Genomic DNA, 18697 nt, shown 5'->3' on the forward strand with positions numbered 1-18697 from the left:
TTTAACAAGAAAGGTCGGGCTGGGTCTGGTAGACCCAAAACCTAAACGTCCATAAAACTTTTCAAAATTATTTTTTTACAATATAATACATTGAATATTATTATGGAATGTTCTCAATAACTTTAACTCAATTTTATATTTCTGCATTGTTTTATTGATAAAAAGAACTTAAAAGGAAGGTAAGCTTAAAATTTTAGCTGGAAAAAGTAATGTTTATAAAAAAATCGCGACAAATAAAGTCCACTTGATATGTCAGTTTGATAATACTGTTTTATGCAAATGAACGTATTTGTTATCCAAATGCCTAAGAAAAAGTGGCTTAGGTTCAATATTTTAACCAATTACACTCGAGTGAAGTTCCTCAATTGTTCACGCAGTTTACACACAACATTTCCGCATGTGTCAGGCAAACCCAAACTTTGCAGATCTTGCAGAAGTATTTTGTCTTGTTGTCCTTACACATATGACATCTACCTCTTTTCCCAGGCTCCGGCAATTCTCTATTTTCAATAGCTGCCCCCGAAAGTCTCGCAGCCAGAAGTCGAATTTCTCGAGGCAGAAAACTTTGGTGTGCTCGCTCTGCCATGTACGGTTGCACAAGTGATTTTGCAAGCTCCTTGAGGAACACACGCCTTTTCATAACCACAAGGTTGGATTTTAGTGTAACATATGCATTTAGGGCATCAATATTCAGTACAGCAAAGAATAAACATAGTGGCCAGCACCTTGTTCCTCTAGCAACTGTATATTCTGCACTCATAGCATCCACTACATCAGCGCCACCCTTGGTGTCATTGTAGCAGGTGATGACTTTTGGCTTCCTTTTGACACCGCTTTCTTCATCAATTTCTGCCGTTTGATGCATAGAGGAAAGTAGAATTACACATTTGTTACGTTTTGGCACATACGACACCATAGTAACCTCCTCCTGAAATCCAAACATACTTGAATATTGTTCTTTTGATTTCTTTGCAAGGAATTCGCCTGGTATTTCACACTTGTTTTTCCTCAAAGTACCAACAAGCGTAAGTTTGTTTTCTGTTAGAAGTTTCTTCGTAAGGCTGTAAGAGGTGAACCAATTATCTACTGTTACATTTCGACCACTGCCTTTTATTGGTTCCACTAGTCGTAAGACAACGTCGTCAGGCTTATTACTAACACGAAATGGGCCTTCTGGTTGAGTTCCAGCATAAACTTCTAAGTTTTTAACGTAATAGCTCTTAGCACAAGCCATCAAGAAGACTTTTATACCATATTTTGATGGCTTAGAGGGGATATACATCCGAAATCGGCACCTCCCTCGAAATGGTACTAGCATTTCATCGATAGTAACAAATTCTGAAAGTGAGTAATACTTCTTACAGTTCAGTACAAAGAGGTCCAAGAGCTCCCTAAGTGCTGCTAAATTATCTTTACACTTCCTTTCACTCCGTGAATGGATATCATCAAAGCGAATAACACGTGTAAGAAACCTGAACCTTTTCAGAGACATACCAGCTCTAAATATTTCAATTCCTGTTCCGTCTGTATCCCAAAAGTCCTCAATATTCATTTTACTTCAATGTAATGTGCCAGCAAGATATAAGAGACCAAAATAAGCCATGATCTCTTTGTTTGTAGTTTCTCTGCACATTGTTGGGTCACTCTTGTAGTTAGATGTAACAGATCGTATAAATATATTAGTTGCACCAACTACCAAGTCTATAAGAGGTTCATTGAAAAATAATGACCACGATTCTAATGGAGTGTGCACATTCATAGCATCCCTTACAGGTCCTGTTAAATGAGTGGAAACTAAATCGTGGCTTCGTGTGCGGACATTTTGTGGGAATTTGTCTTTCTTCCATTTAGTCGTATTGTCTTTACCAACAAAATAACGACAGGGATTACCCTCATCTGGAACGTACCTGCAGCTTGTGCCTGGAGCATTATAAGCACTGTTGTTGGAAATAGTGGCTTCGCGGATGTTTGGAATGTCGATATTATCTGTTTCTTCCCCAATACCGTCACTTAATTCACTATTAGAATCATGTTCACTGTTCATCACAAAATCTGGGTCAGCATCAAAATCATCAAATTCAGAGTCTTCGTCACATAAAATCCTCTCTATTTCCTGCCTAGACACAGTTGCTCGTGATGCCATTGTTAAAGTTTCTACTTTATAATGATTTCTATTGTCTGTTCAATAATTATACAATGTACACTCCACAAAATCTAAAAGGAACTAATATATCACACGCAAAATCCACTAGTATGTTGGAACACAAACGTTACATAAACGGTCGGGCCGGGTTTGAGAGACCCATGACTACTTTGCGATGGTTATAGACAAAGACTCGTTGATGAAGCTTCCGGTTTACTGCTGCAGCGCATTCTGAAGAATGTTTCAGGAAGCTATAGGGCACTCCAAACCTGTAGGTGCTGCGACCTTGTAGCTATTACGAAAATGCGTACTACTGGGTCCCACAGACCCAGCCCGACCGTTCTGGGGTTAAGAAAAGTGAAATTGGCCGTATCAACATTCAGAACAAGTGGGCAAAGGTACAAAATTCTAATCCAACAGCCCAGCAGATCCTTGAGACCAATGAAACAAGCCAGGGCCATTCAGTCCAATAACAATGACAAGTGAGAAATCAACTGCAGCCAGCTCAACAAGCAGTAGGAAGCTTATGTATTTTGAGGTTAGTGAAGAAAGTGAGTATAGATATAGTGGTGATGAATTTATGCTTGTGCACTGTGACAGTTTACAATCCCTGTTTGGTAACCTACAGTGTGATGAGTGTAGCAGCAAGGCACTTTCAGTTCAGACAAGAGAAAGGAAGGGGTTTTGCAATAAACCTATTCTCAAATGTGACAACTGCTGTTATGTACATTCTTCCACCTACAGCATTCCTCGCACCAAAGAGAAAAGTGGAAGACTTCCATTTGAAGTCAACAGAAGAATGGAAGATGCATTTCTGAGTATAGGTGTTGGTCATGCTACTATGGATACATTGTGTTGCTATGGGAATGAAAGGCATGGCTAGAGGAACATATGACTCACCTCAAAAAAGCTAGCAAGTAATGCTGTAGTCTTGAAAAACAAGATACTTACTAAGTCTCGACATATTGTACATATATTACAAGTGATGAAAATCATTTTTCGTCCGTATTGAAAGTTTCATAAACTGTATATAGGATAATTTCTTTTGTTTATTTCCACCTATTCAATACATTACAAGAAGTTGGCTTTTATTTTAAAACATTATTCAGATGAGACATGTTTCGCCTCTCACTTTGAGGCATCTTCAGTCATTATCAAAAACCTTATTATTTTACCAGGCATCTGGTTAAAGATATTCAAAAATGTGTTTGATGATTATAAGAGAGGTAAGATTTACGTTAGTTATAAACATGTACATGAAGTAACTAGAAATTCAATATATTGATAAAAACATATGTAGTTCTTCATTGAATAGGACTTGTTTGATTCTACTATAGTAAGAGAAGGTGGCTTGAAGCCGTAGTTGTTAATAGATGTCTAATACATAGTGGAAGGCATAAAATATCAGTTCTATGAGAATATACATTACATTCAAATGATACTAAAAAATAGTGGATTCAAAGGTAGTACATATAAAATGTTCAATGAAATAACTATTGATCTAATAAAATGATAAACACATATGTAGTTCTTTGTTAATTAGGACGTCGTAAGATTGTACGGCTCGACGTCCTAATTAACAAAGAACTACATATGTGTTTATCATTTTATTAGATCAATAGTTATTTCATTGAACATTTTATATGTACTACCTTTGAATCCACTATTTTTTAGTATCATTTGAATGTAATGTATATTCTCATAGAACTGATATTTTATGCCTTCCACTATGTATTAGACATCTATTAACGACTACGGCTTCAAGCCACCTTCTCTTACTATAGTAGAATCAAACAAGTCCTATTCAACGAAGAACTACATATGTTTTTATCAATATATTGAATTTCTAGTTACTTCATGTACATGTTTATAACTAACGTAAATCTTACCTCTCTTATAATCATCAAACACATTTTTGAATATCTTTAACCAGATGCCTGGTAAAATAATAAGGTTTTTGATAATGACTGAAGATGCCTCAAAGTGAGAGGCAAAACATGTCTCATCTGAATAATGTTTTAAAATAAAAGCCAACTTCTTGTAATGTATTGAATAGGTGGAAATAAACAAAAGATATTATCCTATATACAGTTTATATTGTACATAGGGAACACAGGTCCCTTGATTCTTCTATAAAAGAGATAAGAACATAATAGATAGGATGGAACTTGGCATAAAAGGGGCCATACTTCCCTTTATGGTGTTGGTTCTGTGACAGATATTTTGACAGGGCTAGTCATAGACTATGAAGTTATGTCTGAGCATTGTCACGTGTAGTATCTCATCCGCAGAATTAGATCCCAATTCAGTTGAATTTTCAGTGTGGCAAGAAGGGCATAAGAGCAGTGGTGAATGTGGCATAAATTTTGAAGGGTCATCTGGTGCAATGGAAGTCACTGCAGCAGACCAAATGTGGAAAAGGTCAATCTCAGAGTGCAGGCTCCGTTACACAACTGTCTTACCTGATGGAGATGAAAAGACCTGCCTTCATCTCAGCGAAGATCTATGGAGAGTGTAATATTCAGAAAGAAGAATGTGTGAATCACATTTCTAAAAGAATGGGTACTGGACTTAGGAGCCTTGTGAAAGAATGGCAAGGAAAAGGAGTAAAACTCGGTGGACATGGAGAGGGAAGATTGACAGAAAGTACTATACTTCAGCTTACTTTCTATTACACGACTGGTATAACATCAAACATCCCTGATGTCAGTAAGATGAAAGGAAGTGTCTATGCTACCCTGCATCACTCTATGTCAACTGATACAAAGCCTGTGCATTCAACATGCCCACAAGACTCTGAATACTGGCGTTTTTATAATCGTGCTCTGGCTAGGAATGAAACCCCACAGACACATGATAAGATGCATGTGGACTTGTTAGAACTTGTTGTCAACTTGTTAGAAATAAAGGCTAAGTAAATGATCACTTAATTTTAATACCATATACCAAAATTAAGTATGCAATACACCTGAAGATATGGCACAGCGCATCACTGATTTCAGAGGTTAGCTTATATGTAGTGTTGAAGATAGCACCACTGTAATAAAGACTGGCCAATGATAAAATTCTGAAAAGGTGTGCTTAGGGGCAAGATACAGAATCCAAATGAAAGTCTATATTCTCTTATTATTTGGCAAAAATGCCCAAAACAAACATTTATTTCAAAAGTGAGAGTTGACTCAGCTGTTGCAAATGCAATTTGGCACTTCAATATGGGAGCACTTGCTTCAGAAGATGAATGTGAATTTATTTGGGAGAACTATAACTGAAAGTGCTAGGAAGATCAGTACCAGCAAGGACAGAAGGAGAAAAAGTGAAGTGAAATGCATGTTAGGAAGAAAAACTGCTAGGAAGAAGCTGAAACTCACAAAAACTGTATCAGAAAAGAAGAAAAGGGACCAGGAAGGGGAAATGTATGCTTCTGGGAAGTTTTGAGGCATACAGTCCCCTTCTAGCTAATGTTTTTACATAAAAATGGCTTTTTCTCCAAACTACATTTTTCACCATTCCGGATGCTCCATGTACAGCATGAAAATTTGCATGCAGGTTAATCTACTAGTTATATATAAATTGTACTATGTATGTTGTGACAGAGTTATAAATTTCAGATTTATTGGCAATAAATGTGAAAAAAAAAAAGGACAATAAAAATGGACAAGCATAATACCGTATTTACCCGAATAATCCCCGCCATCGAATAATGCCCGCACCCTCATTTTAAGAAGGCTCATTTTGAAAAAAGTGAAATGTACTAAAATTCCTTCCATTGAAAGAGTAACATAGGCATAAACAAATATTTCGTATCACTTCGCGAGGTCCACGTGGTCTTTACGCAAATATCACTGCTATGAAATATATTTTCCATGAAAATGAGCAAGTAGGCTTACTTGCGTGACAGGTATTTCATTAATCTGAACTTGCAATAGGCTCCATTCCCTGTAGATGGGAAGATTCGTTGTCTCTTGCATCACTAGAATCCTCTCCTAAATTACAAGTTTGTGGAGTTGGCTTTTATCTTAGTTTAATGCTACGTAATCCAAGATAACAGTTAAGTTTGTATTAACCAACAACATTATCTCGGATAACGAGTATTATCTCGGTTTAAAATTTTACCGGAGATTGGTTGGCTAGTAAAATGGGAAATCCAAGATGGCTACTCATAGATGGCTGGAATGTCTAATTGCTAGAGAAAATCACAGCGACAAGTAATATGATCAAGATTATGCAATTAACAAATGTCTTAGATGGATGAAAGTACGTGCGGCATATTTTGAGGACTACGACGACCAGACACATTTTAGGTTATCTAATGCTTTGACACTGTCAGTATGATCGAACATAAGCTGGAATTCCCAACACAGATAAGCCTAAAATGAAGTCTCGATTATATCTTGTACAGTATGCGACTGGGTGACTTTTAAATAAAGAATGAAGAACTACTGCCTTATAATTTGAGTGAAATATACAATGGCTAGGCCATAATTTATTTCTTATTATCTTTGTTAATGCTTTCTGCCACCAGATTTAATAACAATCACTCTCTCGGAAAGTCATGTTAGGCTTCTTCTTCGCTTCTGCTCAATAGCCGACATAATTTATGCAAATTATTTGTAAACCCCGAATGGAATCATAAACTTGGTTTACATTTTGATAGCAGCGGCAGCACGTAGTCATTTGTTTTCCGTGCGGGCGTGCGTTATATGAAATATTTGCGGTTCAAACTCAGATTGAAACGAAAACTTAGTTTTGGTAAACCGAGATAATAAATTCTGTGGAGAATACGGAAGTGAGCGTTATCCGACATAATGACATTATCCGAGTTTTGAAAATCTAATATAACAGCAAAAGTAACTGACGTTGGTGAATATGGGCCTAAAACACTTCTCACACATGGTCTCTTTTTACTGGATACTAACACGACCAGTGGTGGATAATTCTTTTCGTGCAATGTAAACACTTGAAATAGACACACCGGCAAAATCTGATGTTAGTTTTGCGATACAGTAAAACCTCGTTAATTCGAAGTCTTTGTAATCAGAAATCGGACTTCCAATTACGTGATTTCGAATTAACAGCCATCTTGTAATTCAGAAATGTCAACCCTCGCCAGTTTTTGCGGATTCTGCTTTTCTGCGTACTGCCTGCTATATGATATTGTGGCGTTCCTTAAAACGCTGAATACAAAAGAATTACGATTTCACTCTATTTTCAACTATGAAACACACTATAGAAACACCGAAGTGAGTGAAAGTGCAGAAAGCTACCCCTGCACATTGCGCAGGACACATTCTATTGTGACGCGGAGAAATTTTGAATTTAAATTACTCTGTAAAATACGGTACTATTAAAAAAAAAGTAAACTCAGTTTAGAATTAAAAGTCTGAATTGTTTTCCGTTTAAATATGACATATGGGGACAGTTTTCTTCCATCTACAGTTGCACAAAGCATAACTGTACACTCAGCATCGAAAACTAGGTGAGCCAGGAGTGTGTTGGCAACCTTGACGCAAATAAAACCCGCACCCAAATTTCATGCCTCAAAATTTTTTTAAAAAATATGCGGGGATTACTCGCGTAAATACGGTAATATATTTTAATTCTTTAATATCAAGCAATTAAATTGAAAATAGTACAGATTGTTTATAAATGTCCAATGTGTTAAAAAAACAAGTTTCAAAGTGATACTTAAAAAATTAGTGTGCATGGAACATTTTGAATTTCCCTGATTTTTACAACTTTAATTTTTATAAATCTCCATAAATCTGGAACTAATTGAAACAAAATTTAGTACTATGTCATCCTTTTACAACTCAGTCAATATTTGGAAAAAAACAAGCTAATCGGTTGGAAAGTACAGAAAATTTGTAACTCAGTATCCCCCTTAATCATGGTCACCAAGTGAACCACTGAATTAATGTCCGCCACTATAGTGTAACGGTTAGCGCTATTAGCTGTCATCCTTGGGGCCTGGATTGATTCCTGGTACTGTCCGAGATTTAAGAATGGCAGGAGATGATATGCGGTTAAAATGGTACATGCAACTCACCTCCATTAGAGGTATGCCTAAAAAGACCTGCACCACCTCAGAATCAGACACGAGTTTACTTTTTACCCCATTAATATCCAGCAGCATTAATTGTATGTCATCTCTACGTGAATTTAATCAGGTATAAAACCAGTGAGGCAATAACAGGCATATTTATATTCATTTGATGGCATCTTGTTCTGAAGGTTTTTGTCACTGATCCCACAACAAGATATTGGCCCAATGAAAAACAGCCAGAAGAGATCAATGAGGGAAAAAAATAAGTTTATGAAGAAACAGTCGACTACAATAAGAAAAAAATACAAGCTCACATCCATAGGTTACCGGCTTGAAGGTACGTCAACTTTTACAATACATTTAGACAGAGTAGAGATTTCATGTACATCATCATAACTAGTCTTAAGAATGCCATCATGAACTTCAAGGCCCTCTCAATTTACCTCAAGTAAATACTAGTGTTACCTGCTACGGAATGGAGTAGACCGTACAGTCAGCAACTCAACTATGAATGGTAGGCAGCGATAAATAACCCGACTCTCCAAAGGGGCCAAAAGCTTCGGGAGGAGCTCTTTTAGTTGGGTGCTCAGCGATCTCCCAAAAAAATTTCATCAGCCAGGTGGCAGGAATGAGTATCCAGGTGGGGAATTCTACTTAAAAAATGAATAAAATAAAATCTCAATTTATCCCCCTCAGGACATTATAAAAATATCAGACAGGTAAACATTAACTGCAAAATTGAACTATTTTAGTGTTATTATCACGAACAAGACATAAAGAGTATTCTGAACTAGTGTTCTACTGCTCGCTCATAATCATGTAACTCCGGGGCTTATCACTTGCTTGCTGTGGAGTGCCATACAGGTTTGTAACGTCATGCAGAATTGAGTGCTCAAAGGCGATTCCACATTAATACACACACCGCTCGCGCAAGACACTACACGATAGTGAAGCTAAATATTTAAACTCCGATGTAATTGATGAAACTTTGCTGGCAATATTGAAGATGGTTAAATAAACATTTACAGTATTTACATTGTAATTTGGAGCACTCAACAACTCAAATACAATAGAAGTCCGCTATAGCGAGTACGGCATATAAAACCCCATGGCACTAGAGCCCTTGAAGGACCTTGGCCTACCAAGCGACCGCTGCTCAGCCCGAAGGCCTGCAGATTACGAGGTGTCATGTGGTCAACACGACAAATCCCCTCGGTCGTAATTCTTGGCTTTCTAGACCGGGGCCGCTATCTCACCGCCAGATAGCTCCTCAATTCTAATCACGTAGGCTGAGTGGACCTCGAACCAGCCCTCAGGTTCAGGTAAAAATCCCTGACCTGGCCGGGAATCGAACTCGGGGCTTCTGGGTAAGAGGCAAGCACGCTACCCCTACACCACGGGACAGCATATAACAAGAAGTCAAATAATAATACTAGATTATAAAATTCCACCTATTCAATACATAGGAGTTTTTAATTTAAATTTAAGAAATAGTTCTTAACATATTAGATATAGGAACATTTTCACCCATAATGAGGGCATGATCAGCCTAAAAATCTCAATACATGAAAGAAATATAGATCAGGATCCTGATCTTTCTTATACGTACTTTATAACGAAAGTCTAAAATATAAATAAGAGGATACTGTTTTAGGTACAAATGTGTATAAAATGACTAGCAAGTAGAATATAGTAGTTATAGTACTCTTATGACAAAGTCTTATAATCAATCCTTATTGTAGATCTTTACAAATGTCTTGTTTTTTAAATGTGGTAACAAGTAGTTAGTTAAAAGTTCAAAAAGAATACTAAATTGCTACGATGAAATGAAAACTGGTAAATATGGTGCCTTATTCTGGAGATGGCATAAGGAGCTTATAATAGCTTAATATTTAGGATAAAAGTCACCCTTAGTGGCAGTTAAATTAAAATCCAAAGTTGTTTGGCTGTTATTTTTATATGAAAAGATAAGATGAGAAACTTCTTGAAGCACTTAGGAGTGAGGACAAGTACTCGTCAGAAATGTAGCTATTTTTATAATTAATAACAGTAATAATAATGTTATTTGCTTTACGTCCCACTAACTACTTTTACGGTCTTCGGAGACACCGAGGTGCCGGAATTTAGTCCAGCAGGAGTTCTTTTAAATGCCAGTAAATCTACCGACAAGAAGCTGTCGTATTTGAGCACCATCAAATACCACCGGACTGAGCCAGGATCGAACCTGCCAAGTTGGGGTTAGAAGGCCAGCGCCTTAACCGTCTGAGCCACTCAGCCTGGCATTTTTATAATTAGCTGGTAGACGTGGTTGTAGCTTCTTGTATTAAAAGTCGAAAGGAAAATGTGCGAGGTTCAGTAGAGCTTATGGTGTTATGTCCCTTCAACAGTTGTGATGTTAATTTGGTTAAAGATGAGGTAAAATCCAAGTTGTTTGTCTGTTGAAGTTGTTAATCTTATATGAAAAGATAGGACAACAAACTTCTTGAAGCACTTAGGCTGATGATGCCCTCATTATGGGTGAAACATGTCCCTATATCTAATATGTTAAGAACTATTTCTTAAATTTAAATAAAAACCTCTTCTGTATTGAATAGGTGGAATTTTATAATCTAGTATTATTATTTGACTTTAAGTACATTTCAATACGGACCATAACATGAGATTTGTAACATGTAATATAACAAGAATCCGTTATAATGACAGTTTTTGCCTGTCCCTTCACATTCCTATATTAAACTGTGTATTATCCTTTGGTTACAGCAAGAGCTCTATTACTGACGCCTCCGTTGTTACGAGCGATTAAGCGCACGTGATTTTCCGTTACCGATATTTACGCACCCCAGCAATTATGTAGCATGCGATCGATCATCTTCAGTATGGTTTCCTCGCTATTTCCACTAGCGAGCTCTCTCGTCGACATTTGAAGGTGATGTCAGAGTCGATTAGTAATACCTATCAACTGCTGTTGCGTAAAGAAAATTTGAAATGAAAGAGAACATGTTTTCGTAATAAATGCGTTAATAAGTTTTCTGATAGCAATTGTTAACTCGTTAAAAATAAGGGCTGAATAAATGATTGTTTAATTTTAATGCAAAATACTGCAATTAAGTAAGAATGGGATACACCTGAAGATATGGTAGAGTGCAACATTGACTTCAGAGAATAGTATATATTTTCTCACGTCTGGTTTTAAGAATTTAAAGATAAAAACTTCATTGTACTTAACTTCCCGCAACCGTGACAAATTCTAGACCTTCAAAAACAGTCTCCACTCTACTTTGGCGTTCGACCGCAGCGCATGACCTTGAATGTGCCGCGCTGATCACCAGGAGCTGGCGGCTTTCTACTACAAATCTATTCGTCTGCGACTTCTAGTTATTTTTAAACTTCGTATATTAATTGATAGTGTTGTGATTTTGTGCATACAGAATGTGGTGTCGTGTCTTTGTGCCTATCAAAGTGTGAAACTGACCTCCAATATTCATAAACATTGTACATCTTTTTACGGCTGATGATGACCTGGACTAAGGTCGAAACCGGTCCCATTTAAATAGGAATGTGATTACTGCATTTCCTTCTTTTAAGTATTGAATAGGTTGAACCTCCTTTTCAATTATTTAATTTTTAACATGGTTTTAAGAATCTCAAACACTGGGCAGTGGAAAGGAAGAGATCTGTGATAGGTCAAAATAAGCGTAATTATTATTGGTAAATATGAAAGTCGAGGATAAAATCCTGTGGCCTGATTGGTTACCTTATGCTTGCATAATTTTCTGCTTCTCGATCTCTTCCACTCCTTCATAGGAGCAAAGCTTGCCTCTGCATCTTTTGCTCTGGACCAGCCTAGTGAGCAGTTGAGCTCCTGCATCAGTCCCGTTATGGGATGCCGGCCTCAGGGTAAGCACTATTTCTTCTTGTTTTCTGGCCATTGACTTAATTTAAATGTAATTTTTCCTTAGTGCGCAGGAGTTTACCCTCGGAATTCACATTCACCACTAAAACTGTTATAATGACTTCGCTTTTGTGCTAAAGTAGTATCATTGTTTTTTTTTTTTTTTTGAGGCAATTCCCTTTTCCTTTCTTTTAGAAACCTTTTAACTACAGTAGCATGTAATTTAAATTTCCCTTGGGTTTGCCTCGCGTAGTTCAGTTTCGCTTAACACACACCGATAATCGATGTTCTTTACTGGAAGTGTTTTAGGTAGGGACACTAGATTCTGGTGACTATGTGTTAAGATTTTGTATCTTCCTTTTTTCTGTTTGTTAAGATTTTACATCTTCCTTTTTTCCTGTCTTTTTAAAAGCGTAAATTGAAAGTTTTCTTTGTATGTAGCGCACATCTGCAGATGCAGTTAAAACTTTTGTCTTGTAAATGAATTTTTTTCATTCCTTGTTGATAATGTTTGGTTCGTCCTTTGATTAATTTATGTGTTTCTTTCAATAAATTGTTAAGGGCGATTACCATCGACCAATTCTTTTCCACAACAGATACATTCCATCTACCTCGTAGGGTTTCCATGCCGCTTCCCACACCCCTTTGTAGTTGTCACGTTTCCCACCCTGTTGTTAACATATTATGCTACTTCGAGTCTATGAACCTTGTGTTTGTTCTAATGTTTTTACTGTGTTTTTAAATTCATAAAATTTATCATAAAATTATCATGAACCTTTCGTTATTTTATTTACGTAATCAGTATCACGGTTACAAAAGGTAAAGGCTGAATTAAAGATCGCTTAATTTTAATGCTAAATACTGCAATTAAGTAAGAATGGGATACACCTGAAGATATGGTAGAGTGCATCATTGACTTCAGAGAATAGTTTATATTTTCTCGCGTCTGGTTAAATTTTGGAAAGGCTATTATCAAGTAAATTTCTGGCGAGAAGGTTATCATTTCTCTACTGGCGCTTGAAGTATGTTTTCATCATACATATAGTACGGTTAAGTTAGATGACTTTGTTTGAATAAGAAAACTGAAACGTTTGCCACAAAATTCGATCGATCATCTTCGGTACGGTATAGTTTTCTCGCTATGTGCATTTGCGAGCTCTCTGGTCGACATTCGAAGGCGATGTTGGATATCGTAATCTATGATCTTCATATCCGTATTGACGAACTACAGAATTAGAAATAGGAAAGGACCTCCACCTATCAATACTTATTTATTGCACTTATTATGCTACAGTACCGGTTTCGATCCCCTACGTAGGGTCATCTTCAGCTGAATATTACATTCACATATCATATGGCATTCCCCAGACAATGTAATCTTAATCATAGCTTCAAGATCTATATGTGAATGTATTGTTCAGCTGAAGATGACCCTATGTAGGGGGTCGAAACCAGTACTGTAGCATAATAAGTGCAATAAATAAGTATTGATAGGTGGAAGTCCTTTCCTATTTCTAACTGTGGCAATGTTAGAGTTGATTAGTAATACCCGTCGACTACTGTTCTCAAAAGAAAATTTGAAATTAAAGAGGATAACACGTGTTCGTAATAAATGCGTAAATAACATGACCAATAGCAGTTGTTAACTCATTGGAAATAAAAGCTGAAGTAAACGATCCCTGAATTTTAATGTTATATACTGAAATCACGTAATAATAATTTCGTGTGGCTATTTCTAGCTGGGTGCAGCCCTTGTAAGGCTGACTCTCCAATGAGGGTGGGTGGCATCTGCCATTTGTAGGTAACTGTGTGTTATTGTGTTGGAGGATAGTGTCATGTGTGGTGTGTGAGTTGCAGGGATGTTGGGGACAGCACAAACACCCAGACCCAGAACCACTGGAATTAACCAATTAAGGTTAAAATCCCTGACCCGGCCAGGAATCAAACTCGGGAACCTCTGAACCGAAGGCCAGTACTCTGACCATTCAGCCAACGAGTCGGACACTGAAATCAAGTAAGAATGTGATACACATCAAGATATGGCAAGAGTACGTCACTGATTTCTGAGGATAGTTCATATTTTTTCACGTCTAGTTAAATTTCGGAAAGGCTATTCTCACGTAAATTTTTAGTGAGGAGAATATCATTTCTTTTCATGCGCCTGAAAAATATTTTCATGATACATATACGGTTAGGTTAGGTGACGCCGTTTGAAGAAGAAAACTAAAACTTTGCGACAGAAGCCTCTGGAGTGATACTATAATTTTTTCAGAATGAAATCAGATTTCAAACAAATAAGTTGTAGTGTGGAAATCATATGCGAAAACGCAACTTTTGAACAAATGATTGCCGTTTCATACCGATTTTAATGTGTATGATGTTTTTCCCGACTTTCATGAAAAAATCGGATATAACGACAATTCGCTATAGCGAGTAAATTTTGTGCCCTTATGAATTCTCACTATAATGGACTTCTACTGCATGTATTAATATTATGTAACTAGCATATGTCTAGGTTATGTCAGCTGGGTGGTCTGCAAAAAAGGCAGGGCCGTGCGCCCATTAAGAGGGTCCTAGGGAGAACAATGGTGCTCGTCCCCCAGTGGAGGAAATGTCACTGAACTTCTGCCGGCAGCATCAGTTCTCCAGGTTAGGAGCAGCCGCAAAAAGCATCTGTTCTCTGGGTCAGAGGTGGCTTTGTTGAAACCAGGCAGTTGGGTACAAAATACCTTTGGGTGTGGTGAGCCCACCACAATAATATCCTATATGAAGCGTCAAAGTGGATCAGGACAAAGAGCTAGGGAGTACCGCAGAAACAGCGCCCATCTCTTGTGTTTCCAGCGAGGTGAGACAAGAGGATGGAGGTAAATTATCCACTGCCCAACACAGAAGCTCCCTGTATAAGGGTGAGAGAAGAAGAAGAAGGTCCTAAAAATTTTGGTATTGCAAAAAGAAAATGTTGGGGGTGGTTATCACATTGGAGTAGATACAGAACTAAGCTTACCTGTTGGATACGTTCTGCCATTGCATTTTCTTCAAATTGTGAAGGTTCTAGATAGGGAGCCTTGCCATCAGACCATGCCATCTACAACATAAATAAAGAGTTTCAACAGCACAATAAATTTTAGGAGGATAACTAGAGGACATATAAAGAATTTGAAAATATTGCTGACTGCAAACAACATAACGATCAGGGGAGCCAACAATACAGAAGCGCTAATCCAACTAGAGGGTTTAAATGACAATACTGAGAAATATCAGTGTGGGGAAGAACAAAAAAGTAGTGATGACAAGAGGAGAAAAAGAAGAAAAAGGATTATTAGTATGAGGGGACAAAACCTTGAGGTTGTTGAATACTTCAAAATATTTGGGAAGTGAAATAATGCAAGATGCAAGGTTGGATAAGATCAGCAGAAGGGGATGGAGGTCAAAGATGCACTGACCAACACAGGAGCTCCCTGTATAAGGGTGAGAGAAGAAGAAGAAGATCCTCAAAATTCTCGTATTACGAAAAGAAAACAAGGAAGAAAAAAAAAAAAAAAAAAAAGGTTCCTTACCAGAATGTACGGAACCTGGTGGCGAACACTTAAGACTTGGATAATGACAGCAAAGGATGAGAGTAAAATTCAGGCCAGTGAGATGAAGTTCTTGAGGAGTATGGTAGGGAAGACAGAGAGAGAGAGAGAGAGAGTAAGAAATGGTGAGGTTAAAAAAGAAATAGGGGTAGAAAAACTGAGCGATAGGCTGGAAAAGAATAAATTGAGATGGTTTGGACATCACAATACTAAGAAGGAAATATAGAGGTTCCACCTATTCAATACACTGTTATTAAGATTTACCAATATTAAGTTACAACATATTAACTTTCGGACCGGTTTCAACACATTTATAGTGTCATCACCAGCCAATTAAGAGAACAGGGCAAAAGGACTAAATCATGTATGCACATCCTTTTGACAGTGAATAATGTCTTATATTTGCATGTTTATAATTGTTTTCTCTTTTTGTCTCTTGTCTTCTCTTTTTCTTTACTTGATATATATTGGTTCCTACGTAGGGTAACAGTGATCCTTTTTGACAGGTGTGTATGCGCAATGTGGTTGTTTGTGGATTCTTTTACATTCAAGATCTGTTCACATCCTCTTCGACTGCGACATCTAGCTTGAGCCCATGTTGTGTAATATGTTTGAAACGCTAATGCTGTATGATTCATGTTCGCCATTTCATGCGATGTGAATATGTTTCATTAGCCTATGTGTTGTTTGGTTATTGTGGTGACTGGGCCTGCCTTGCCTATGTAGCGGCCACCCAGATAATCTGATCTGTACTCTCAGATCGGGCTCATAAGCCATCAACTGACTTTTATCATGCTGTTACGGTCATTATCGTAACATGCCTTGATACTACATTTTATTCTACTTTGCACATTTAGTCTCTATGTGTATATGTGCATGTGCATTGTGTGATTGTCAGATCGGTGTAATTTTTCGGTGCCTTATGAATGTTTTCCTTTAGCTTTATTATTATTATTATTATTATTATTATTATTATTATTATTATTATTATTATTATGTGATTATCGTATTGATGTTTCTGCCTTGCTCAGCCATTTTATTTACCTATTTCGGGATCTTATCTGGAACAGCGACAATATTTCTTTCTTCTTTAGAAGCCGCTATATTATCTCTAATTGATGCTTCATTCTTATGAAAGAAATGTTTTGCAACAAACATTATGTACCACTGTCTGGTATTAACTGAACCAATTGGTACTGCTCTTCCCTATGCCTCTGTTGAATAAGATAAATGCAAGAATTTTATAAGATGGTTATTAAAGAGGCGAAGGACTCATATGTATTTTAGAATAGCCTACGTCAAAGACTATGTACACGAGTAACTGTTTACCATATGTCTCCTGTTTGTTTATTTTGTGCTGATCTTTTATTAATTTGTTCGGGCAACCTTATGATAATAAATCCTATTTATCTTAACCTGATCTCTGCTTTGGGTTCAGCCTTTTATACTTTTAGTCATTAGTGTAAGAGACCCAGATTCAGTTTCTGGCTGCCTATAGCCAGTTTCGACCGGTCCACAATATTTCGTTAGTAGCTGAGGTGAGTAGGTGGATATGCCATTATTAATTTTGGAGTGATGATCTGTTTAGTACAACTTCTCCAGGGTCTAAAGCCTCCTTGGTATTCTCCTAACTGTTTTTCCAGTTGATCTTGAATCCTTTCATATAAGATCTTGGAAAAATCTTGTATGTGCAGTCCAAGATAGACAATCCTCTAATTATCTGGATTACTCTTAACAATAATAATAATTTAAAAAAATAAAAATGGCATCTACAGTACATTAGAAATTCCAGGCAAGAAGTATACTCCAGGATACAGAAGATCACAGACAGAATGCGTAAAGGCAGAGTTCGTTTCTTCGGTCATATACGACGGATGATCGACTCTCGATGGACGAAACGTATCTTCAGTATATTTGACTCAAAAACAAACATGGCAATGCCATGGTACGTTAATGTCAAGAAAAAAGAAATGGGCATACAAGCAGAAAATGCACAAGACTGAAATCTTTTCAGAGCAGCCATCAAGACTTTTGGGACTTTCCGGGATAAAAAACGGGCAACTGGTGCGAAATGGACAGAAGAACGTTGTGCTAAATGCAGTGAGCTAAATGAAGATGATCTGGATCAAGCAAAAAATGAACAAATGCCAGAATGTAAAGTGAGGCTTATTGTGGTCCCTAGTTGGCTGATTAGCGAAGCTGAATGAATAATAATAATAATAATAATAATAATAATAATAATAATAATAATAATAATAATAATAATAATAATAATAATAATGTTATTTGTTGTATGTCCCACTAACTACGTTATGATTTTCATAGACACAAAGGTGCTGGAATTGGGTCCTGCAGGAGTTCTTTTACGTGCTAGTAAATCTACCGATACGCGGCTGACGTATTTCAGCACCTTTAAATATCACCGGACTGAACCAGGATCGAACCTGCCAAGTTGCGGTCAGAAGGCCAGCGCCTCAAATGTCTGAGCTACTCAACCCGGCATCCCGCTCTGATGAGTCTAGTGTCAGACCTAAGACGAAACGCTGGTTAATAGAGCAAACGCCTGAAAAGCCATACATCTAATTTTTGATCTGATCATAACATTAACATCTAGTTTTAAAATAATACAAATTTTACTTGTTATATAAGCCTATGCAGTGGGCACATGGACTACAACAAAACATGATGAAAGAAGAATCCAAGCAGCTGAGATGAAATTCCTTATAGGAATATACACTGCTCTGCAAAACTTAAGAATGAAAGCAACTTTTGTATGTTGTGTTACTGTCAAATAACATAGCTTGATAAAACTTGAACTGTACATAGGAAGATCTGCTACAGTATGGTAAGCAACTGAAAGAAATATGCAATGAGACGAACAGAAATGACACTTTTATACAGAGACAATAATTTACACGTCAAGCACTGCAACTCATGATGGTCCCCTGCACATCACAAAAGAAGGGACATGATTCTTAAAAGGGCTTGCGATCACCACGAACAGCAATGCATGCTTTGCAACGTGTTCCCATGCTGGCCAAGAT

The 18697-nt window shown here is 37.2% G+C and overlaps 1 protein-coding gene across 5 annotated transcripts in view; it reads right to left on the reverse strand.

The window, feature by feature from the left end:
- The window catches only part of LOC136880983 (zinc finger protein 501), a 59739-nt gene that overhangs the window by 18366 nt on the left and 22676 nt on the right, over window positions 1-18697 (reverse strand). For 4 of the 5 annotated variants that reach the window (XM_067153556.2, XM_067153552.2, XM_067153553.2 and 1 more), the window contains exon 4: window positions 15083-15163. The exons of the other annotated variant lie outside the window; for it this stretch is intronic. In XM_067153556.2, the coding sequence (XP_067009657.1) occupies window positions 15083-15163 (81 nt within the window). The remainder of the gene's footprint in view (window positions 1-15082; window positions 15164-18697) is intronic. 5 annotated transcript variants of the gene reach the window in all.

Source organism: Anabrus simplex, chromosome 9 (assembly GCF_040414725.1).
Source record: "Anabrus simplex isolate iqAnaSimp1 chromosome 9, ASM4041472v1, whole genome shotgun sequence".
NCBI lineage: Eukaryota > Metazoa > Arthropoda > Insecta > Orthoptera > Tettigoniidae > Anabrus > Anabrus simplex.